Source organism: Leptonotus elevatus, chromosome 20 (assembly GCF_054856555.1).
Source record: "Leptonotus elevatus isolate MCC_2025b chromosome 20, RoL_Lele_1.0, whole genome shotgun sequence".
Classification (NCBI taxonomy): Eukaryota; Metazoa; Chordata; class Actinopteri; order Syngnathiformes; family Syngnathidae; genus Leptonotus; species Leptonotus elevatus.
Window position 1 is genome coordinate 7,678,940 of NC_141258.1, and position 24,731 is coordinate 7,703,670.

At 38.9% G+C, this 24,731-nt stretch overlaps 3 protein-coding genes across 8 annotated transcripts in view; 1 reads left to right on the plus strand and 2 right to left on the minus strand.

The window, feature by feature from the left end:
• Positions 1-20,841, plus strand: LOC147156847 (arylsulfatase G-like). Of its 4 annotated transcripts, none has more exons than XR_015091559.1 (17): positions 1-62; positions 834-1,122; positions 1,222-1,395; positions 1,505-1,633; positions 2,013-2,176; positions 2,250-2,426; positions 2,816-2,949; positions 13,270-13,509; positions 13,601-13,836; positions 15,655-15,769; positions 16,028-16,180; positions 16,928-17,127; positions 17,195-17,275; positions 17,843-17,951; positions 18,125-18,207; positions 18,360-18,450; positions 19,550-19,606. XR_015091559.1 is itself a non-coding variant. In XM_086063808.1 (17 exons), exons 2-17 carry the CDS (start codon positions 834-836, stop codon positions 19,828-19,830), a joined length of 2,694 nt encoding a protein of 897 aa, XP_085919934.1. In that variant the 5' UTR covers positions 1-62; the 3' UTR covers positions 19,831-20,841. The 4 variants fall into 4 exon arrangements, 3 of the variants coding, with proteins under 3 accessions (XP_085919934.1, XP_085919936.1, XP_085919935.1); XM_086063808.1 differs by having other exon boundaries at positions 18,087-18,207; positions 19,550-20,841; XM_086063809.1 differs by lacking the exon at positions 1-62 and adding an exon at positions 74-248 and having other exon boundaries at positions 18,087-18,207; positions 19,550-20,841.
• Positions 3,214-11,675, minus strand: LOC147156848 (monocarboxylate transporter 7-like). 2 transcript variants are annotated; one of them, XM_086063812.1, is made up of 6 exons: positions 10,910-11,675; positions 8,960-9,199; positions 6,901-7,044; positions 6,278-6,406; positions 5,301-6,206; positions 3,214-3,999 (listed from the first exon to the last, which is right to left on the minus strand). In XM_086063812.1, exons 2-6 carry the CDS (start codon positions 9,195-9,197, stop codon positions 3,725-3,727), a joined length of 1,692 nt encoding a protein of 563 aa, XP_085919938.1. In that variant the 5' UTR covers positions 9,198-9,199; positions 10,910-11,675; the 3' UTR covers positions 3,214-3,724. The 2 variants fall into 2 exon arrangements, with proteins under 2 accessions (XP_085919938.1, XP_085919937.1); XM_086063811.1 differs by lacking the exon at positions 10,910-11,675 and adding an exon at positions 10,668-10,882.
• Positions 20,237-24,731, minus strand: part of LOC147156849 (WD repeat domain phosphoinositide-interacting protein 1-like) — a 10,053-nt gene continuing 5,558 nt past the window's right edge. For both annotated transcript variants that reach the window (XM_086063814.1, XM_086063813.1), the window contains 5 exons: positions 24,014-24,121; positions 23,640-23,804; positions 23,218-23,325; positions 22,878-23,017; positions 20,237-22,784 (listed from right to left, as the gene is read on the minus strand). In XM_086063814.1, coding sequence (XP_085919940.1) covers positions 22,669-22,784; positions 22,878-23,017; positions 23,218-23,325; positions 23,640-23,804; positions 24,014-24,121 — 637 coding nt within the window. In that variant the 3' untranslated portion in view covers positions 20,237-22,668. The remainder of the gene's footprint in view (positions 22,785-22,877; positions 23,018-23,217; positions 23,326-23,639; positions 23,805-24,013; positions 24,122-24,731) is intronic.

The following is a 24,731-nucleotide window of genomic DNA, read 5'->3' on the forward strand; positions in this document are numbered from 1 at the left end:
CGACGTCATCGGTCAAAAGCGGAAGTAGAGACGTACCATGAAAGTAGCTTTCGGATCACGACGTAATTCCCATTTATTTACTTGAGTTTCTTGACTTACGTGTATTTCCGTTATTTGTATTTCGTACTCTGTATTTTCGTCACTTATCCAGGCAGTTTTTTTCTGTCCACATTGTTTTGGTAGTCTCTTTGACTGCGCATTTAGGCAGAAACATGCTATTACTGCTAGCCTGTACCGTCACCTGAATAGTACGTGCACACAAAATGCCAATATTTGTACTAAAAAAATATATATATTTCTACTACTACATTTGTGGCCACGCAATGAGTAAACTGCACTGTACCCACGCAGTAACATTTTTTAATTTTACAAAATTTAATTTGCTAATTGGCCTTTAGGTCGTTGGGAAAAACGGGAAAAAATTGTAATTTATTTAGTTTTTAATATTATAATTTAAAGTGGTAAATAGGGGTTGAGCCAGTTGGGAATAACCCAAATTTGTGAGTAATTGATGCCCAATTAATTGCCTTATCATGCCACAAAATGGTGGCAAAGCACCACATCAAGCTTCTCAACTCACTTCACCATAGTTCTTTGGCCACAAGGAAATACTATTTATATTGTAATTTGCACAGACAGGGCCCGAGCACAAAAGTAGTAAACTAGAGAGGTGGTGGTGTTGTTTTTAGCAAATCACAGAGGACAAATTTTGTGAAAAAGTGCATTTTTAGCATTTGGTATTTCTATTGATATCTACACTACACTATTATCCATGCCGTATGGTGTTACCGTCGCTGTGCTTTTACAGGTGTTTCTTTACTTTTCTTTCACAGATGAAGGTGATTCAACATTCCGCAGAGACATTGCAAAAAGCATTGGTTTCCAATTGCAAGGACTTGGCTGAACTTTATAATCAGTACTCCAAAGAAGAACGTCACCTTTTAGAGGAAGGACTGCGTCCAGGGCAGCCTGGCTCTGTTTTCCAGCCCATTACTGTTCATTCAGACTCCGACTGGATTCCCTCTCATCCTGAGGAGCCTCAAGATTTTGAGAGCTTTTATAGAGACCCTCACAGAAAGACCCCAAGTGCAAGCTGTGCCACTATTTACATTCAGACCATAGGTCAGTTCTCTTTTTGTCTCACTACGCAATAGTACAGAACGGTATTCAATTGATTACAGTCTTGGTCAGCCAGAATTTGAGCCGCATGTTTTGTTGTAGGTTCTTTTGGCGAGGCCGGACCCCAGACAGAGCAGTACGTGGAATGGCTTCGAGAATACTGCCAAGCCTTCTTCTATGGGCTGCCTGTTCGTTGGTTACCAGCTGTCACAGTTGCGCAAACAGGGTGCTCTTTCAGAATTAACCATGGCTCACAAAACCTTCAGCTGCTCACTGGTAATTGGAAATATCTACTTAGAGCCCATTGGAACCATGCCAGAGTAAATAACTGGTTAATTTTGTTTGATCTATGCTTTGTTCGCACTACTGCCATTTCCTCTTGTAGGTGACCTGCTACAATTTTTGTGGAACCGGAAACCAAAAGATGCTTTTTGTGTTGTTGGAATCACAATGATTGACCTGTACCCGAAAGACTCCTGGAATTTTGTATTTGGACAAGCATCTCTACATAAGGGTAAGGTTTTACAAAATTCATAAATCGCTTAGAGAAAAAACAGACGCAGGGTTGGGAATCAAATTTAGTATATTAGGTCAAACTAATATGATTTCCAACTCAAAAGCTGAATAAAAAATTATACGTTTAAATAGACAGCAATGATCATTTTCATTCGAAACTCACATTATTGGACTATATGCCACGGAGGAGGCGGGACTTCTGACAACCAATCACAGCTGACTTGACTTTGCCAGCAGTGGCCGGAAACTGTGATAATATGTAAAACTCTCATGGGGTAGAAGCCTTCTACCCCATACCTGAGCATTATGTTAATCATGTAATGTGGTTCTAACACCACAAGATGGCGCTGCATGAAGGTTAATTGCACTCTTTGCAGGGATTGGTGTTTTCAGCTTTGCCAGGTACGATGACAACTTCTACAGCAAAAGTTATGCAGGAACGCTGAAGATGCAATATCAACCAAAGCAGGGGGACTACTCCGCCTTTAATGGATATTACACTCCCCCCATCACCAGCACTCTGCTGCTGCGATCCTGCAAGGTTGCATTCACAAGCTGTATCTCTCATTGTGAACATAAAAAAAACAGAAACTAATGGATTGATTTCTTGCCAGACGATGACACATGAAATCGGCCACATGTTTGGGATAAGGCACTGCCAGTGGCTGAGCTGTGTCATGCAGGGCTCCAACCACCTGGAGGAGTCCGACCGACGGCCGCTGGATTTCTGCCCAATCTGTTTACGCAAACTTCAGGTCTCGGTGGGGTTTAACATAGCCGAGAGATACAAGGTATAACGCAAGTTTCACCTCAGAACTGTAAATTAGATGATGGCAAGTCATCGTGCATAAAGCTTTTTGAGTGGTACAGGAGGCTACAAAAGGAAAATATCACTTGCCTGGTGCTGAATCAGAAATACATGCTAAAGTCATCCTAAATAATTCAAAAAAATGTCTCTGTACTTTGTCCGGTTTTGTTTGGCACGTCCACTGAACTTGCTCCTTATTTATTTGGAGAGGGAGAAAAAAATCCCTCCTTCGTCCTCATAACGACGAGTTTAAGTACAAGAAAAATACAACACAGCACTAAATTTCAGTTGATGTTTCAGACACAGTAGTTGAATTGCATTTTTGGTATTTGATTTCCTCACATTAACATTGTACTTTTGGGTGCTCCACAGGCCTTACAGCACTGGATGGAAGAGGAGGCGAGGCCACCACCAGTGGAGACCTCCTTTCCCAAACCTACGGAAGCCTTTCACACAGCCAAACTGTGGCTGCAGAGGTGCCGGGACGTACTGAAAGTCAATAAACGGTAACAGAGATAAGATACCAGTATATAAATAAGGTTTCACTTTTTATAGCGTGTGTCATCTCGCTTTTGCTTAAAAGAAATCGACTTCTTTATGCGAGATTAAATTTGTATGCAGTGGACATGGAGGTTCATTCCAAAGGTGTTTGAATGGGATGGGTGGGGGGTGGGGCTCAGTTTGCTTTACGTCCTTATAAAGGGGTGTCAGCATTTATATTATATTTATCGTATTAATACACACAGTCAAGTATAAAGTAAAAATGCCCATTTGAAGATTAAAAACACTTTTGCTTTAATGCTAGTGAACATGTTTTTCATTACAAAAATAGTTCATCTTTGACATCTCACAAGTGCACTTTTGGTTAAAAAATAAACTTTTCAAGCAGACGTTTCTCCTGAAAACACAAGAGCGGATGTTAACAGAAATGGTGCAATTTCATGTACAGTATTTGCTGCTACATTGGCTTCACAGTTTGACCGGCTATTATTATAACATAGATGACCATGAGGTAATGGTTATCATTGACCCTGATTCCCTGATTTCAAAAGTTTTTGTAAAAAAATGAAAGCCATCTCAACACAACGGATATTACCTTGCTCAAGAATCAAACACTTTTTAGCTACATCAGCTATGAAAGTCACAATACAGATTTCCGATCCCCTCCAAGTGACCAGGTCAGCGACAATTTTGCCCACTTAGTGTTTAGCTGTAGATAACCTTTTCCAGCATCTTCTTCACGGTTAAGACCCGCTTCAAGCAGCATTTATAACACGCATGTCATGCTATATGGTTTCTGTCTTTATTTGGTTCAAGTTCGTCAGTTGCATCTGAGCTGAGATCAGTACTGTCTGTTGGTTTTTCGTTGACGTCTTCCGTAAAGTCCCCTTTCACGACATCGGGCGTGTCTCCGTTTAGCCTCAATGTCCTCTTCCTGCAAAGTAGTCCTCGCTTGACAGGTCTCACTAAGCCCAGGAACACGGCACTAACCGCCATGCCGGCTGCGCAGGAGTAGAAGGCTGAGCCGTAGTCCTGAGTCACGTCCACTAACACACCTAAGAGAAGAAGGCAAAGTGTTAAGCGCTTAAAGATACATACTAGGGTGGATACTACTTACTACCAATTATGTATTTTTGTTCATTAATCTATGCCAGTGACGTGTAGGGACAAACACAAAAATGAGATGGCTTTAATAAGAAGTTGGTAAATAACTACATTAGAGATTAAGAAAGATTTATTTATTTTTTATATGATTGGCTGCTTTTGCAGTTGAGTTGAGTAAGCAAGTCGCCTCTTTGGAGTTATTCTCGAAGGAGGAGGAAAGGAGCAAGACGAGATACTGCAAACACAGATGCCTCTTTGGTCTGATTAATGTGCATTGTCCCCCAAATAAGTGCCGGTGGGTACTAGTTAGCCCCAAGAACAACATGAGTAGCCCACAGGTCCGTTCTAAAAATAGATAGCTAGTGATAGGACACTGTGACTTACTAAGAGGACTGAAAACTATTTTTATTTATCCAAAAAGAGAATTCAAAAATCATTTTGGAGCTATAATTAATAATAAGTAATTAATATCATGGTACCATATTTTTGTTATCATCCTTTCAGAATCTAATATCGGTCTCTGCCTACACTCTAAAAACAGCTGGTCAAAATAACCCAAATTGGGTGAATAACTTTTTCCTCTCCAACAATTGGATCAAATTAAATTAATAACCCGCAAAGCAACCCAATTTTGGGGTCGTTGTTTTGTGGATTAGTCACTTGACCCAGCTTTTTGGCGATTGAATTGTGTCAAAATGAACCAACCAAACTTTTTGAGTTATTTAACCCAAAGTGGTTTTTTTTGGGGTTGTTTTGTGGTTCTATTTCTTCCCTACCGACCACCTTCATGTGACTCAACTTTTTGAGTTAATTTAATAACCCAATTGAATTGGGCCTATAATGAACTGACCCAACTTTTTGAGTTATTTAACCCCAAAAGTTGGGTCAAATTAAATCACTAACCCAACTTTTTTTTTTCCGTCAAACTTTTTGGGTGAGTCAATTTAGCCAAAAGTTGGGCCAAATGAATAACCGACAAAGCAAGTTGCTTTGCTGGTTAAATTTGAGTCATTTTGAGCAGTGGTTCTCAACCGCGGTCCTCGAGTACCCTTATCCAGCCTGTTTTCCATGTCTCCCACAGCCAACACAGGTGTTTCAAACAATCAGTTAATTAGCAAGCTCTGCACGACGCCTGATAACAATCCTCAGCTGTGTTGGCTAAGGGAGACATGGAAAACAGGCTGGATAGGGGTACTGGAGGACCGCGCTCGAGAACCAGTGTTTCAGAGTGTAGACTTAAGATGACGTTTACCTCCGAGTGGGGGTCCAGCCAAGCCAGCGAAGCTGTGTATGAACACATAGACTCCAGCAGCAGAGGACATCCTCTCTAAGCCCACCACGTCGTCTTCTGCCAGCATGGGAATATGCGTGCATGCAAGCGTCCCCATGAAGAACCCGTACAGAGAGCAGCAAACCGCTAGGCCGTAAAACTCAGTAACCAGAGTAAATCCCACCAAGTCCACACTTATGGAAATGACACAAGCCAGTAGGACGAGGAGCTTCCTTGTCTGGATTCGATTCTGTGTCAGCACCCATCCGATAAAAAAGCGGCCGACGATTTCGGCTACCGCCATGGTGGAGAGCATGTAGGTGGCGCGATCCCGCTCCACGCCGCGACTGACGCTCAGCTCGATGATGTAGAGTTGAGGCGCGAAGAAGCCCAGCGTAGCAAAAAGTCCGAAAAGCGAGTAGAAGATGAAGCTGCACTCTTTGAGTACGGAGAAATCCAGAAGTTGAAACTTTTTTGCTGGTTTCTCATCAACTTGCTTCTTCTCTACCTCCTTCTGACCTTCAGCTGCATCTAAGTCATTTTTTAGACCCAGGGTCACCTCTGGCGTTACTTCCTGCGTTAGTAAAGTCCTCTCTGGATTGCAGTTGACCTTCTCATCATCATCATCATCATCGTTTCTCACACAATCTCGTCCATTTGTCTCAGTCCTAATCAAGTCTTCTTTGGTGGCATGCTCCACATTCCCATGCTTGCTTTGGGTTTCCTTGCTTTTTGGAGAGGATCTGTCCGTCTCTGTCTCCTGGCTTGTTTTGGGTTGGATGATGATTGGCCGAAGCAGAACACCGCAAATAATGACGGTGCCTTGCAAAGCTCCTATCACTACCATGGTGTGACGCCAACCGATAGAATCACTCAAAGAGGAGAAGGCTGAAGATAAACAGTAGATAGTAAGCGATTCAAAGTATGAGATATTTGTTATTCATTAATAAGAAACTTACCCGGGGCTAGCGCAAACATGGACAGGGCTTCTCCAGTGGAGGCGATGGCAATGACCAGTGACCGGCGTCGTGTAAAATAATGCGATAGTATTGTCACTGTGGGTAAAAATGTCAGGCAGTAGCCAAGACCTGCAACCAGCACAAGATAAGAGGTGTGCTCAACACCACACATTTTTTTAAACATTTCTTGACAATAATATGTTACACGTGACAGAACATTCTAATTAATATTACATTTGTGGAATATGAGTTACGAAGCAAAATCCAGCCCTTTTTATCCATCTCAGGGGGCGGCCATTTTGCCACTTGCTGTCGACTGAAGATGACATCACGGTTGCGCAAGGCTCAGGCAACGACCAATCACAGCTCACCTGTTTTCTGAAGCTGAGCTCTGATTGGTTGTTACCTGAGACCTGAGCAACTATGATGTCATTTTCACTTGACAGCAAGTGGCAAAAATGGCCGCCTTCTGATATCGATAAAAACTGCTGGATTTCGCATATTCCACTAACGCAATAGTAACCAGAATACCGTATTTAGCCAAGAACATATTATTGTCAAGACATTTTTGGGGGGTTGACTTCCCCTTTAAAGCTTAGTCAACAATAACAGTCAACTCAAACCTGCCACTATTCCATAGGTGATGTACATTTGATTGACGGAGTTGGTAAAGCTCGTGGCGATGGTCCCTGAGGAAATCAGTACGCCTCCAAGCATGACAACAAGTTGGAACCCAAAGCGGTTAGTCATCACGGAGGAAAGGGGACCTGCACAGTCAGAAATAGTGTTGTGTAGGGAGTTCAGTTTAGGTTCGTCAAAGTACAATCCGAATGAATGTAACCGCTTTAGTTCATTTTTTAATCATCTCTTGGGTAAAATTCTGGGAAAAAAATGTTTTACTTCTAAATTCGTTAAGGATGTAACGATATCCAAACATAACGATACGATAAATATAACAATATTGTGGGAGGGAGGTTGGCAATATAAAAATCTCACAATACTGTATAAAAATTCACTATATTGTGTGTGTGTGTGGGGGGGGGGGGATCAAAACATAAAAAAACTCATAGTGGGGGGGGAGGGTTAAGCACAATATTGTGTTTTTGTACATAACACTAGTGACGGAGAAATAGGCTTGGCCATGTCACTGTCATGCTCCTATTGTTTTTTTTGTTTTGTTTTTAAGAGATGTTGATAAACAAATTTGCTGGTCCACAGTGGCCAAAACATTACTAATTAAAATTAAATTGCACCAATAAACTAACCACCAGATGGTGCTAGAACTGCACAAATACAACCTGCCTTTTTAACAGATGAGCGGCTTTTAATATCGCGATATCACGATATTGCCGTTATTCGTTACATCCCTACTTCTAATGTCACACTCTGACTCTGAGGTTGAACAAAGAGCAATTCCTCATGAGCCCTCTGTATACTTTATCAGAGAGCCGTTAAGCCAGAATGAATTAAAAACATGTTTTTTATATTTATTCCAAAAGAAGGACCCGCCTCAACAAGCGTCATTCTTTCAAGTCAGTACAGGAAAATCTTTCACTCCCTGAAAAATGTCAATGCAGCCCTCCAGATAATCTTTCTCTGCTTTGCACAAACACATGCTGTAGGAGTTTGGTGTTTTATATAGGGGCTGTTTAACTGTTTGTAACAGTGTTTAATTGAAACTATTTTTAACCATTAAGAATGCTCTTTGTACAGTTTCAAGATGCCAACTAGTTGATCCTGTAATGCAGGGGTCGGCAACCTTTCCTGTCAAAAGAGCCATTCAGGCCAAATACATAACCAAAAATGTATCTCAAGAGTGTGATGAAGGAAACAGTCAAATGTAGCCTATTAGCCCACAAAGCTAATTAAAGCTGCACCACCACAACACAAAAATAGGAGAGCAGCATCCAATACTTGACATTCATTTTCTTCTACCTTTCATTGTTAGTTTTGTTTTTGTTTGTTTGTTTACATTTTTAGATTTTTCTGCCTTTCCATAAAATGTTTTTGGCATTTTTATGGACATATTGTAGCCATTTTCTGCCTCTGCTTTAAAAAAAAAATTAAAATATTTTATGGCTATTTTTTTATTATTTTTTAAATACATTTTTTATTCTGCCTTTTTTGCCAGTAAATTTGTGACACTTATGGCAATTTTGTGGACATTTTAGGGTAATTTCGGGATTTCTAGTTACCTTTTGAACATTTTCTTTTCTGCGACTTTTTTTCTTTTAATTAAAAAAAAAAATTCTGTATTTTTTTGACAATTCCAAAAATATTTTATGGTAATTTTGTGCCATTCCTTTTTGACATTTTTAGGTAATTTAAAAAACAAAACGTTTTCATCTTTTTCTGACAAGTTAAAAATTTGGGCTCAGACATTTTTGGGAATATTAAAGTATTCATTTTTTATCTAGATCATTCATTCATTTGAAGAATATTTTTATCTTAAAAAATACAAATAAATATGAAAAAAAATATTCTACTCATTTTTTGAAGATCCACATGTGGCTCCAGAGCCGCAGGTTGCAGACCCCTGCTTTAATTGATTCATTCAATCTCCATATTCCAAAATCCAAACAAATCAGAGATGGACCAACATCCCGTAACAGATTTTGGTCAACCCTGGATCCATAATTCAAAATGATTCATTACGGCAGTACATCTCGTATTAAAACTCACCATTAAAGGTCATGACAAAGACACAGATGGAAACGATCCAGGACACCCGGCTGTTGCTCTCCCCAAACTCCTCCATTAGCTCTTGTAGGAAGATACCGAAGATCTTGATGGTGCCATAGGTGAAGACCTCCACCAAGAAAAAGGCCGCGGCCACCACCCATCCCCAGCCTCCATCTGGGGGCTCTGCGTATACGTTAGGCCCCAGGAAATTTGGTCTCTTGAGTCCACACAGCACCATTTCTTAAAAAAGAAAAGAAAAAGAAAAACAATCATCACTAAAACCCTTGTAAAAAAAAAACACATGATCAATGTTTTGAGGATCATCTACTGTGTCAAGCGAGGTCAAGTATTTGTGGCATAGTTTTAAATTAGCCAAGAGCTAATAATGGCTGCATTATAAAAATATGAAGTATTGAATACTTTGAAATTAATTTTCTTCTACCTTTTGTCTTCTGTTTTTAAATTTATTTTTTGGGGTAATTTTTCATACATTTTTAGACTTTTCTGCCTTTCAGTAATTTTTTTTTTTGCAATTTTTGGACAGTTTTATGGACATATTATTGTAATTTTCTGCCTTCCTTTGTCCTTTTTGGGGACATTTTATGGCTTTTTTGTATTTATTTATTTTTAACATGATCAATGTTTTGAGGATCATCTACTGTGTCAAGCGAGGTCAAGTATTTGTGGCATAGTTTTAAATTAGCTTGGGAGAAAATGAGAAAAACACACCTTGACCCAATTTACAAAACAAAATATTACCAAATTGTATCGAGATTATCAGGAGTGCCTCGGGAAATTATTATTTATTCATAACAAATACAACTTTGCTTTTCTATCTATGCTAGTGACATATAGTGACAGGCAGAACCATTAGATGGCAAAAGGCGCAATACACCTGTTTCCGGTTTATTTGTATAGTATAGCCCTTAATCACTAGAGTCGCACAGGGCTCCACGCTAGTTGACAAATATCAACCACATCACTAATTGGGATGGGCGACATTTATCACATAGGGTGCTCAAGCCGTAACAGCATGACAGTCCATTTATTTAGATTAGGTGCCAACAGAATGAGTCATTGCTTCTTGCACGCACATCATCTTTGTGTCAGGCCCACGTTTCAATTTTCAAGTAAACAAAGACAAGATGACCATTTTAGTATCGTACTTTTAGTTATATCTGGATTTTTTTTTAAATGTCGATTTTAGGTGCATTGGCTTTAAAAACTACACAATAAAGAAGTGAAGTAACTATCAGTCAAAAATGTATGATACAGAACGTAAACAAAAAAAATGCTAGTTAGTCATACCCTTGCAACGTACAATTATTCCCGGCGAATGCACCGCGTGGGGTTGCAATGGGTGGTCTGTAAATACCCACTTCATCCTAAATGCGGCTCGGGAGCCCTTTGCGTATATGCCAAGTTTCTATGAGTTGCGCACATTGAATTGAATTAGGTTGTTGTAGGAGCCGGGGCAGGGCAGTAAAGTGAAGCCGGCTAGCGTGTTGGGTCCGCGTGGCTGACGCAATGCTCCCTTCCCCCGCGGGTGTCCCCACTTCTCCGTGTGACTCCAATCACTGCACGATGCCCACTCTACTCTTGCTCTATTATTAGTTTCCACAACAACAACAACAACAAAAGACACCATATCATTCTTCCTCGCTCATCCTCGTCAAAATATAGCAGCGGTAGTAAAATTGCGTCTCACCCGTACACTCCTACTCCCAGCATAAAAGTGAGTCCTCGTGTCTAAAGTGCTCAATCCGCGTTAATTTGTCCACGCGCGCGCTTCCCCACTGCCCCCTCGTTGAAAAGCAAAGGGTCACAGATAGATCTGGTTCCAGCCAGTTTTTCTCGCACAGACGCCAAAACAATATCGCGACTTGCAAACTGTACACCCTTCGAGGGTGTGGAGGCGTTGTTCGGACCGGGGATGTTATTGGTGCGAACCTGCGGCTCTGAAGCCAGATGGCAATTTCCCCCTCTCCTGTGGTTCCCTGTAGATCTCTAGAAAGAGAGAGAGAGAAAAAGTTGAAATTTATATCTATCTATCTATCTATCTATCTATCTATCTATCTATCTATCTATCTATCTATCTATCTATCTATCTATCTATCTATCTATCTATCTATCTATCTATCTATCTATCTATCTATCTATCTATCTATCTATCTATATATCTTTACATCAATTGATTAAATTAAAAAAACGAATACTTTTTTTCCTAAATGTTACAGTCCAAATAAGTTATCAGAAAAAACGAGACAAAGGTAAATTAAAACTTTTTTTTTTAAATGTCTAAAAATATCCCAAAAGTGGCAATAAAAATACACAAAAGGGGAGAGGAAAGGCAGAAAATTACTTTAAAATGTTCACAAAATTGCCAAAAATGTCAGAAAATTGCTAGCAAAAAAGGCAGAAAAAAAGTTAAAAATAAATAAATACAAAAAAGCCATAAAATGTCCCCAAAAAGGACAAAGGAAGGCAGAAAATTACAATAATATGTCCATAAAACTGTCCAAAAATGGCAAAAAAAAATTACTGAAAGGCAGAAAAGTCTAAAAATGTATGAAAAAATGACCCCAAAAAATAATTAATTAATTTCAAAGTATTCAATACTTCATATTTTTCAGTTATAATGCAGCCATTATTAGCTCTTGGGCCCTCTAGTACATTAGACTAACACTAACACACTGTTTCATTCACAATGTTCAAATATTTTTGCGGCTCCAGACAGATGTTTTTTTACCTAAAATGGCTCTTGACAGGAAAGCTTACTGACCTCTGCCCTAAGCAAAACGCAGCATGGGCAGGGGGCGTATTTTAACGCCCAGTCATGGGACCCTCGACAACACTACCTCATTGACAAAAGTTTTATTTTCACATCAACACAAGATCTCTAATGATAAAGTCTAAAATCCTCTTGAAGCTATTTTTTCTAACAAGAATCTCTATCTATAATTGTAGGTATGTGTGTAAAATTTCAAAGATTAATTGATTTACATGAAGCCAGCATTATCCAACAAATGTGAAAGTTATGACAAGGCAGTGAAAACGCACCAATTTCTGGGCAACATCTGAATGCAAAGTCAATGGGGGGTCAAGATTTTAGGTGTGACTTTGTAGGATTCAAGTTTGAAACTCGCATCACTTTTAAATCTGTATCCTATTTTCAAAAGACTGTTACTGGCACACGGGCATATAGCAATTATGTTAGTTATTTCTAATTCATTAGCTATAAAATAATTCCAGTTACTATGCAAAACAATAGGTAAATCTCAGCATAATGCAAAGAAGACCTGCTTATCTTGCGTGTTGCCGAGCTCACCAATGCGCTTGTGTGACGTATGAAGCTAGCAGAAAAATATTTAGCCACTCCTAGATATGTTGTCTGATTGGTTTGTTTTGTTCCTTTCACTTAGTGGTTGTACTTGTTCGCATGAGCAACCGCCAAACAAATGCAAATATGTACAGTCGGTTATCCGTGCCAGGGCATGGCACAATATGCAGTTTTAGTTTGTATTTCCAGTTTCTGTAACCAAAACATGCAGACCATAATTTATAATGAATAACTGAATGTAGCTTAAATGCAACCATGTCCATAATGGTTTTCTTGTGCTTGTAAAATACACTTTTACAACTGCTTGATTAAAACTCTCCCAAATTAGGGTGAAATAACTAACCCAGCACTCGGACTAAAAGGGACTGATCCAATGCCGGGTTATTTATACTAGGGCTGGAAATCTTTAACTATCTCACGATTCGATTCTGATTTTTTTTGGCACACCCCTAATTTATAGCCATCACATTGGGGCAAGATTTTGATCCAAGGGGTAAAAACTATAAATACTGATGAGTTAATGCAACCAAGAAATGGGTTACCAAGTTAGCAGTAGGGCTGTGGTTAAAAAAAAAAAAATGACGAAGACGCAACTTTCCCCTGTCAGGTAGCCTCACGTCCGTCACCACTGACAGACCGTCAGTACTGACAGACCTTCTCAGTCCGTCAATGTCGAATTCCCGTTTCGTTGTCTCGCCATTTTTTGGTGAAGCGTTTCAGTCATTCCACTTATGCTGTAAAAGGCATCAGAGGGCTGTTCAAAATGGCGACTAACTTCAGCTCTACAGACCACCAAATCCAATATTCACTGCTGGGTCAAACAAAGTCCACATCTAGGAAAGGAAGCCAGCATTTTTTTTTAGAGTGTACAAATGTCCTCCACTGATTTGACGCAAAACATATATAACTTGTTTTTGATTTTAAAAAATAACCTCTCCCCAAAACATGTAATTACTGTTTTTTTTTTCAGGTTTCGTCACAAAACGCAGGTGGGATTCACACCGCTGCTTGTTTGTGGGATTTTGCTGTGCGTCTTGTTTGTCCACCTTGTGTCAGAGCGGCCAGCTGGGTTTCAAAAGCCAAACAAAAAACCCAACTTCATTATCATACTGGCTGATGATATTGGTTGGGCTGACCTGGACGTGAACCAACCTGAACAGAGGACCAACAACACACCCAATCTTAACCTGATGGCCCAGCAAGGATTGAGGTAGAACTGAATTATTAAACCGATTATTACATCCCCCCCCACCTCTCTTCATCATCATCATCATCATCATCATCATCATCATTCATTATAGATTCTCGGACTTCCACTCTCCGGCTTCAACCTGCTCCCCGTCTCGAGCTTCCCTCCTGACCGGTCGTTACGGACTCAGGAATGGGGTCGTTCACAATTTTGCCACGCGCTCCGTTGGCGGTCTGCCGCTCTCCGAAGTCACCTTGGCACAGCTCCTACAGCAGGCGGGTTACTATACTGCCATGATCGGGAAATGGCATCTCGGCCATAATGGGCCATATGGCCCAACTAAAAGAGGTAAGGAGGACTTTGACCTTACCTGGTAGCAACTATACAAGTTTGGAATTTGACTTGCTCTGTTTATTGCGCCTATAGAACTGGGATGTGCAAAGTAAGGCCCGAGGGCAACATACAGCCCGTTGTACTTTTTTAATGCGGCCCACTGAGCATTATTTAACACATTTATTTTATGAAATAATTCAATAGAGCTGTCAGAATTAAAGCGTTAGCTATAGAGATTAATTTAAATTCCTTAAAGTGTAATTTTTTTTTTTTACTCAAGTTAACTCATTTTTATTTACTTGAGAAAAGAGAAATTGTTTTGTTTAACGGTTGTTTCTATTTGATGATTTTACATTAATTCCAAGATTTGCTCAAGTAAATATCTGTTACAAGCTTTAAAGAGAAAAGTAGAAGCAGAAGTTGGAAAATGTGGTTAATTGCGATTAATCACAAATAATTACAGAAATGTGTTGCGATTACAGTAATTTCTGGACTATAAGGCGCACCTGACTATAAGCCATGCTAGCTAATTTTGGGAAATACTCGCGTTTGTTACACATATAAGCTGCACCCGACTGTAAGCCGCAGGTGTTTTAATGTTACGGCACCGGGTTCCCGCTACTTTCTTTTCCATAATGAGGGCGCAAATTGTCTCGCTCTCATTCTCTCTCCTACTGTATTTGGGATCACTTGGTTTGTTTTGCTCTGCTTGACGCTCTTGTGCTTCCTTTATAGTGCGCCCCATTGTGATCTGATGGATAAGCCGCAACTTTGTATTAGCCGCAGGGTCGAATGCAAGTGAAAAAAGTAGAGGCATGTAGTCCAGAAATTACTGTAATTAGGTAGAAATTGTTTGTGTTTAGACTAGAGGCACACCAAACAATGTGACGGGATCTCAACTTTTGACTCCTCCCCTAATAGCAACTCCCATCCCCCTTCTCTGCTCCTCTTTCCAGATGCCACTTTTCAGTGTCGCCGCTTTGGGTTTCATATCAATAATTTACAAATAGGATCAGTGAGGGCTGTGTGAATTCGTTCAAATGGAAAATCAAGCCCATGTAAAAACATGGAAAACTGGTCATGAGCGCAATGCTAAGCTAGTAAAGTCCACGTTCAAGCTTGAAAATGAAAAAGACAAGTACTTCTCCAATAGACTCATAATGAACTCATTCACTCCCAGCCATTTTCACTGAAGCAACCCCCTTTGTTATTATAATTTTATTGTAATATTGTGTTCTATTGCTATAAAAACATGGAACCTACCAAAAGAAAGATGAGAGTTTCTTCTTTCATCAGGAAAAAAAAGTAAATTTCTATTTGTTTCTGTTTTGCAGCAATTAGCATTAGAATATAGCTAAGTTTAATCATTATTCACAAATCTGTTTAAAAATAGCTTTTTGCAACATGGCCCTGGTTGATCTCTTATACTCTGCTGCCACCTGCTGGCCGTTTTTGTAATAACTACCATTGCTTTAAGCGTTATCTTCAGTTTAGGGGCTGCATCAAAGCCTTCTGTATGCTCTAGCATTAAAAAACAACAACATAAAAAACGTATAAATAAGTTTTTGGGAGCATGGTAATATTTAAAATAGAACGTATTTATACGTTTTGGGAGCAAATGAGTTAATGTATACAGCGCAACTTATATGCATTACTTTTAAAGAGGACACAGGATTTGCAGTCATAAATTGTTCTTGAAAATGTCTTTCAGGAAATATATATACACCTAAAAGGAAACTCCATATATTATATTGTGCAGTTTGGCAATGCAAATGAATTAAATGTGTTTTAGAGTACACAATATTAATAAGCTGTTTCTTGTTTCTTGAACAGGTTTCGACTACTACTTCGGAATTCCCTACAGCAATGATATGGGATGCACTGACAACCCTGGATTTAACCATCCCCAATGTCCCAGGTGCGACTCTTCTGGATCGCAACTAACCAGGTGGGTGGGACTCGATTTCTCAGTGTTTGATGGCCATTGAAAATAATTCAAAGTAGTCAAATGAGATTTGTATTTTCTTGTGTACCTGAAGTTCACCCAAGCCTAATGAGAATAAGACATTTGATACCACACTCACTGTTGTATTCCTGTATCGTTGCATTTTCTGTATCTTGGTGCTGAACGCATTAGCTGTAAAAGGATGCATGCGTGTGGCAAAGACACATCATACATTATGCATGGCATTATTGCGTATTGTAGATTGAGAAGGAGTGCAGGCAAAGAGGAATACTGCTTTTCCGATGTGGCTCTTCCTTTGATGGAAAACAGCAGTATTGTGGAGCAGCCACTCAACCCGTGGACACTTACGCAACAGTACCAGGCGGCTGCACTCCGAAGCATACGCCATGCGAGGTAAAGCTCCTAAATTCTTACATGCGTGCGTGCAGCTGTGTGTGAGACCGCGTGTAATAATTCAAGGTTATGTGAAAGATTCAATAGTTAACTCACGGTTAATCGCAAATTTTATATCTGTTCTAAATATACAATAAAATGTACAATAAGTTTTCATACTCTTGTTACCATAAAAGTGGATTTTTTTTTAAAATAGAAATATATGGCTGCATCTTTTAGTTGTTTCATAATAAATCATAACATTGAGTTAAAATAAAAAGATGCACTGCACTGTAAAAACCGAGTGATATTGATTTGTGTTGCGTTAATTTTTTCTGTCACTAGATGGCATAATTGCATTTGTAAGACATTGGTGACAATTCAGTGCATCTTTTTCCTTCATATTAAGATCTATCTAATCTTTAACATTAAGTAACTCGTGAAATTCTGCACATTTTAAACATTTTAAAATATAACTTGACCCCAGTCTCCATAAATATATGCATTATTATTATTAAATATATGACTGCAAAATTTTGACGTGGACGCGTCTGCTGCGTTGCGACTGGAATTCCCACGATTGGAATTCCCCCTGTACAGGCTTTCCAAGTAAGGGGCGGTCATTAATCTCGCTTAAAAAAAAAAAAGAGTGGCGTTAAAGGAACTTTAAATTAACTCAAAATGAATGCCCTAATTTTGACACACCTAGTAATCATCTAAGCTAACTGTGTAAACATCAAATGCAATATCCGCTTGTGTCCTTTGCAGAGAGCGAGGACAGCCCTATTTTCTTTATTTAGCGCTGGCTCACATGCACGTACCCTTGGCCCCACCACTTCCACCCGCCGCTGCCACCCATTCACCAGCTGACGGCCAAGTGTACGCCGCCGCCCTGCGAGAAATGGATGACCTGGTGGGGTCGATCAGGAGTGCTTCAAACGCAGATGACACGCTCATCTGGTTCACTGGTAAGTCTTGTGCTCCGATTATGACTGCTTTTGTGCCCATGATCTGGAAAGCCTTTTTCGCGTTTAGGTGACAATGGTCCTTGGGAGCGGAAGTGTCAGTATGCAGGAAGTGTGGGACCGTTCAAAGGAAAGTGGCAGAAAAAAAGAGGTAAAGGATAATGTCCTTATGAAAGCCTTCCTTGCACCTAGTAAAACAGTTACATATGTAAGCTTATAAAGTATTTAAGATGATTCATAGCACAGAGTCAGTTTTTAACAACATCCTCCTGGCTAATAACACTGAAGCACGGGGTCTGCAACCTGCGGCTCTGAAGCCAGATGTGGCTCTTTAGTCCCGCTCCTCTGGCTCCCTGTGGATCTAAAAAAAATATATAATAATTAAAAAAAATTGTTCAAGTTCAAGTTGAACTTGATTTAAAAAAACGTTTTTTTAAAGATAAAATATTATTTAAATTAATTAATGATTAAATAAAAAATTTTTTTTTAAATGTCATAAGAGACATAAACATTTCCAAAAAGTGACCATAAAATGTCCTAAAGGGAAGAGGAAAAGCAGAAAATTACTATAAAATGTCCACAAAATTGCCTAAAATGTCAGAAAAAAGATAGCAAAAAAATAGCCATAAAATGTCCGAAAAAGGAGAGGCAGAAAATTACTATATGTCCATAAAATTGCCCCCCAAAAAATCCACGGAATTTTTTTCTTCCGTGTAAGGTGGGGGTTCAGCGAAGACGACCACTTGGGAAGGAGGCCACCGGGTGCCATCTGTGGCCTACTGGCCGGCTATGATCCCTGCAAATGCCACCAGCGCTGCCCTGCTCAGGTATGTCGGCTTCCTGCAGTTGTAAATTCCTCTGACACTTGAAGCCACGCTGACATCCTGTTACCGTTGTTTACTCCGGCACACACTTTTGAATATAAATGAGCGCATAATTAGAAAAAAACAAAATTTTTACAGTGGTATGGACATTTTCCCGACGCTCCTATCCCTGGCAGGGGTGACGCCACCTTCGGACCGGCGCTACGATGGCATTGATGTCACAAGTGTCCTCCTGCACGGCGAGCAGACTGGTCACAAGGTATGGAGGCTGGCCTACCTGATGCCACATCACAATTGATTACAAGCCAAGTTTAAGCAAAAGTGAACACTCAGGAGAAACAAGTTGAACCGGTTAAGAGGCAGCATTGTCAGTTTGAGTTTTTATATACTTGTAGATTTGTTTATTTTTAGGTCCTCTTCCACCCTAATAGTGGTGCCGCGGGGCAGTTTGGTGACTTGCAGGCAGTGCGAGCTGGGAAATATAAAGCTTTCTACGTGACAGGTAGGTGGGCACATTTCATGTTTAGTCACTGTCAGCACAGATGTCACACTATAAGCTCACGCCCAGATGACGGTAATGAAGTGGAACCAGAATGTTGGATGCGTTGTTTGTCGTCATGGAGATTAGGCTAATGTTGTGTTACTGGCACGCAATTGCATTAGTTCTGCTTAAATAGCGATATCCGGGTATTATATGCTAAATACTCACCGGTGTTTTTGGACAATTTCATAGCATGGCATGTTGGCGAATACTTGTAAACTATCCATCCATCTTTTTACATGCGGTATAGACCAGGGGTCGGCAACCTTACCTGTCAAAAGAGCTATTTTAGGCCAAATAAATAACAACATTTGAACATTGTGAAACAGTGTGTTCGTGTGCCTAATATGCTGAATGAAGGCCTAGAGCTAACTAGAGATACACTATAACAGAAACATATGCAGCATCCTGATTCATTTTCTTCTACCTTTCGTCTTTTGTTTTTTAATTGTATTTATTAATTTATATTTTAAAAAATTCTTAATACTTCGTTTTTCATAATTTTTTTTGAATTTCCTGCCTTTCTGTCAAATTTCTTGCATTTTTGACACATATTCTGCCTCTGACCTTTTATCTTCCTTTTTTGCTATGAATTTTTTGCCAATTCTTGTGTACATTTCATGTAAATTTGGGGGATTTTTTCTTTTGTTTTTGGACATTTTATGGTTACTTTTTGAATGTTTTCTTTCCTGCCCTTTCTTAAATCAATAAAAAAAAATTGGGGGGGGGGGGCAATTTGTTGTCATTTTCTGGATTTTTTTTGTTTTTGGACATTTGATAGTTACTTTTTAAACATTTTCTTTTCTGCCTTTTTAAAAATAAATTTCTGACTGGGCAATTTCATGGACATTTTATGTTAATTTTCTGCTTTTCCTCTTTATTTTTGGACATTTTAGGTAATTTTAAAAACGTTTTCATCTACTTTTTGTCTCTCTTTTCCTGACAACTTAAAAAAAAAAAATCATTTACAGAATATTTTATCTAAATTTCAGAATTTACCCAAAATAGTTTCTATTTTTTTTTACTGTTTTAACTTGTATCCCTGTCTACCCCCCTATAGGTTCAGCTTCACCATGTGACAGCGACATAGAAACACAGGAGCTCCACGACCCACCGTTGATATTTGATTTAGAGCGCGACGAGGCTGAGGAAACACCCTTACAGGTTGGGACACCCGAATACCGAGCGGCAGCCCAACGGGTTGCACTCTGGAGGGAGGAGATATTATGGGACATCGCCACCGACCCATCCGTGTCTTCGGCCGACTACACGATGGACGACTCGGCCCTGCTTTGCTGCGAGCCCACGCAGCCGTGTTGCCGTTGCGTCTCACTGGCCTGACAGCGGGAACCCGGATCCAGAAACGTAACTTGAATGGACGGTCAGAGGTTTGTGGGGACCGATGTCATGTTTGGCAGGTACAATGTCCAGATGGGACACGGAGGCGTGCAAACAAAGAGACAGAGTAAAGAAGAGTGGGCGATAAACAGGTCAGTTGTCTTGTCAGATCGATATGGCAAACAGAAAATATTTGCTCAGCAATTGTTGGACATTTAGGGAGTTGTCAATAAAAAAACACTTTCTCATATTTTTTAAAACAGTGGTTATGACTTAACAGTATGATTGATTGACACCTCAAGTAACTGATTAAGTCATGATTATTCGAACAAATATGACAAAATGTGTGAACTCCCTTCTCCTTTACGCCTCAGAAATAACACGACAGCCAAATAATACGCAAGGTGGATTGATTCTGAATCAGCTTTATTGATTCTTCATTGTCAGTATGCAACAGCTCAATGTAGTGTAAGGTGTCCTAACAGCACCACCTTTTGGCAAAATTAAATGTATCACACTACTCAAAAAAAGTTCAGCGATATTATTGCGCTTTCGGGATGAACCTAAAATGCACTGGATCCTACATAAGTGATCTTTATTTGACACTTTGTTCTCTAACAAGGAACTGAATGGCAAACTGTTTTTTTTTTTAGAATTGAGTCTTCATCACTGTTCACATTTTTTGATACCAAATAAGTCAACATTTAAGAATCACATAAAGGCATAAAAATGGACAGCCATGGAAATTTTCATAAATCACGGCATTTGTGCAAAAGGTACTGAAATGTTGACCATGTGGACATGTGCATTCAAATTGTGTTAACTTTAAGGCTCATCCTGAAATTTCACCCAAAAAGCCAGATTACCTCTACATTTCTGTGATTAGTATATGTATTATATACACAAGTAAAAAAAAAGTTTTTATTATTTTTTATTTTTTTCAAGATATAGGTACGCATGGTCAGTTAATAAATGTTCCTATATTGTATTAAAAATAACCATATTGAAATTCAAGGACCTGTCTGTCGCTTTGTCGTGTACCATTAAGCGGTTTCACATTACATGTTCTCATTTTAACACTCATGAGTATACAAGTGTCTCTGCTTCTACTGCTTACCAGAATTGGTAAAACAGCTGCATCCTCAAGTCACATACTTAAAAGGTCACGTTTCAAATGCTCTTATTTGAAATACTCTTATTTGGAGGTGGTGGCAACTAAAACTGAGAGGCTTTTGTCAGTTTGAAATACAAATGCAAATGCCCTTAGGGTGGATGTTAGGCTAAAACAAAAACAAACTTAGCACATTTCAAGCATCCAGACTCTTGCATACTTCAACTGCAACAGTACACTCTTTGCAAGCAGCCTTTTGCGTAGAAAGATTTTAAAAAACTAAGATATCTTATTTTAAGATCAGACATAATAACCGCCGATGAGGAGGTTTTCGCACACTTCCTTTGGTTTGTTTTCAGCAGGATTACTGTACACAAAAGCTACCTTTTTTTCCATGCCAACATTTGTGCTATTGGGTGTAGGCCTGCTAATGAGCATTGGCTGAGGGGGTGGGGGGGGTACAGTATGTACTTTACAGCATGCATGCCTACTGTATGAGATTAGGGGTTTCTCGCTCGGGAATGTTAAGATATGTTAATATGTTAATGTTAAAAAATAAAAATAAAAATAAATACTCAAGTAATATGATTGTGTTTAGCATATTGAGTAGTTATTTTGTGGTCATGACAAAACAAAAGTACAAAATGTTAAGAAAAAAAGAAAAAAATCCTCATAAAAGGAGAACTTTTTTTCATAAACATTTATATAAACATAAAATAAACATTATAAATTCTTATCGATATTATTCAATTAAATCTTATAATTTTGTTACTGTTGCAAAGTGACTTAATTAAATTTTTTAGTCTCATCAAATGAATTATATTCTCTCTAAAATAAAATAAAAATCAGGAATGTATAACACTTATTTTTATAATTTAGTTACATTCTCATTCTTTTTAATTTTTTATATTTGATTTTGTTTTTAATTTTATTCTCTTAATATTTCACCTTTATTCTCATAAAATCAAGCCTTGACTTTTGTGAAGTCACAATTTTATGCTCATAAAATCTCAACCTAATTCTCTTAAAGTCAAAATTTTAGTTTTCTTTAAAATAAAATTAAATTCTCGTGAATATATGAGTTTTATTTAGTGTAAAATTACAATATCATCCTCTTAAAATGCTGACTATTCTCAGAGTCAAATATTTTCTCATAAAATTACGTCACCTTAAATTCCCCGGTTATTTTTCTCCTAAAACTTTATTTGTGTATTTCTACTACTACTAGTACTACGTCCCCCTCTCTTTTCAGGGTGGTTCTAAGTCACATACATAAGCAGAGCAACATACAAGGTCTACTTTCAGGAATGTTGACCTAGTCAGAAGGTCAGTGCTTCTTGTATGTTTTGATCGCTTATCTCAAACAAAATGTGCTCAGAAGCAGGTTAAGTCTACAACGGCTGAAAAGTCACCCCTGCTAACAACAAATGCTGCCTTTACATAACATGTAGCCTGCGTTTTGCTCCTGTCATGATGAAGCAATGTCACTCACAAATTCTAACACTGTATTTTTCGGTGAAATAAGGTAGACTTTGTCAAAGCAACAGAACATGAGATAAAATGTCCACTCGTTGTTAATGTGTTTGTAGAACTACAAAGATCCAGAAACACCAGGATGGAACTTTCTGGTAGGATTAATTCCCTCGACCCGCAGGGGTATGCACGGAAGGAGGTGGCTGGTATTCGTAACCCCCCACCCCCCAATTCTCTCTGCATCCAACAGTGAGGAATCAGTGGTTACCGACTGGTGGAAATTCATTTTCATCATCCAGACACACGGGGCCTTCAGCAAACTCGTGCTCCGGGATGACATCCCCCTTCTGGGCTCCGCCGTCCTCTGAGTATCCTGGAAATTGAAGAGAAAACTTTGTTGATTGAGTTCAGGGCTTCCCGCCAAACACCAAAAATTCTGAACATTTTCAATTCCCAGATAAGTCACCCAAAAGTGTGGTAGAGCAGGGCGGGCTGGAAGGAAGAGCCACGGTGGCTGCGTAGGATTGGCCGGCTGGTTGGTTGGCGACCTCTGCTGGTGTCTCCTCTTCCTTCTGTTCCACATGCTCTTCGCTGCCATCAAACAACCTGGCGGGTGGTAACAAGTATTGTATTTTTGAAATCGTTTCATAACCTTTACTGAGCCAAGGCACGTATTTTACATTAGAAAAATATCACTCTTTACAAATCTTAATATTGTACACAAAGAATGGAATTATATTGCCTGTCTCAAAACGCCATTTTCCTCAGTGATTCATGCTCGTTTAACGTTTTTACTGAAGACACACCTGTGTTTTTGGACCAGCATACATTCACCTCCATCCTGTGGATCGACATTATAGATGTAAAGATGCCCGTCGGAGGAGGCCACCAGCAGGCGAGGCAGCTTCTGAATCCTGCCGTACAAAAAATAAAGCTATGAATATTTATATTATTAATTAATATTAATGATGTCATTTTTATGTATTTATTTACTGTTATTTTATTTTATTATTAATTAATATTTATATTATTATTATTGTGTTTATATTATATGATTTTTTATATTAATTAATATTAATTAATTTGTATTTATTAATTATTTATTTATGATTAATTAATATATATATATTATTATATTTATATTATTATATGAATATTTATCATATGCACACCCCCCCCCCCCAAAAAAACAACAACACACACACACACTTAGATAATTAGGTCTTACGTAGCCAGCGCGCAGATGTTCTTCAGGCCGAACATGTTGAGTCGCACGGTGGCGAAGGCTCGGTCCTGGTGCATCATGTCGGACACCTGAGCTGGCAAGTAGGTGCTGGCAGCTGTGAACATTTTGCCTACGTAGGCCGACCATGTGGGAGACTCCTCCTCTTGACTAGAAAGTTGGAATTTAAAATAGAAGATACTAGCATCAGCACTGAGTAATGTCACTTTGAAAAGGAGTAGAAAACCTCATACTCATATTTGGAAAAAAAAAAGTTTTATCCTGCATCGTGCGGTATAGTAACAGTATAACCAGAATGTTTGATATGTTCTTGATGTTGACATTTTGAGCTGTTGTAGTTTTTGTTTTTTGTTTTTTACCTGGGGCTGTGCTGTTCCAGTTTGAAGATGTGAACCGTTTCAGTGTTGCTGGAGGCGCAAAGGAACTGGGCATCGGCGCTGAAGGACAGCGAGCTAATGCTAACATATCTGAGAATGGAAAAGGGCAAATTATATAACACTTTAAAAGAAAGTCCACTCCAAAATTTACAAACAAAATATTCTGGTTACTGTAGCATTTGTGGAATATTAATTAACTCATTCACTGCCATTGACGGCTATAGAAGTCAAAAACTATTTTGATTAGTTTTACACTTTTTCCACTTTTGTTAATAACAGTATGAAACCCTAGATTTTTTTTATTGAACATTTAGAACAGATATAAAATGTGTGATTAATCGTGAGTTAATTATTGAAGTCATGAGATTAATTACAATAAAAAAAATTAATCGCCTGTCACGATTAAAAAAAAGAAAAAAGATTATTAAAAATAAGGGGCGTCGCAAGACTTCACTAGTTAACTCACGATTAATCACAAATTTTATATCTGTTCTAAATGTACAATATAAAAAAATCTAGGTTTTCACACTCTTGTTAAGTGGAACAAATATGTTAAATAGAAATAGATCAAATGAATTTTTGACGACTATAGCCGTCAATGGCAGTGAATGAGTTAAGCAGCAAAATCCACCCATTTAAATCCATCTCAGGGGGCGGCCCTTTTGTCACTTGCTGTCGACTGAAAATGACATCACAGTAG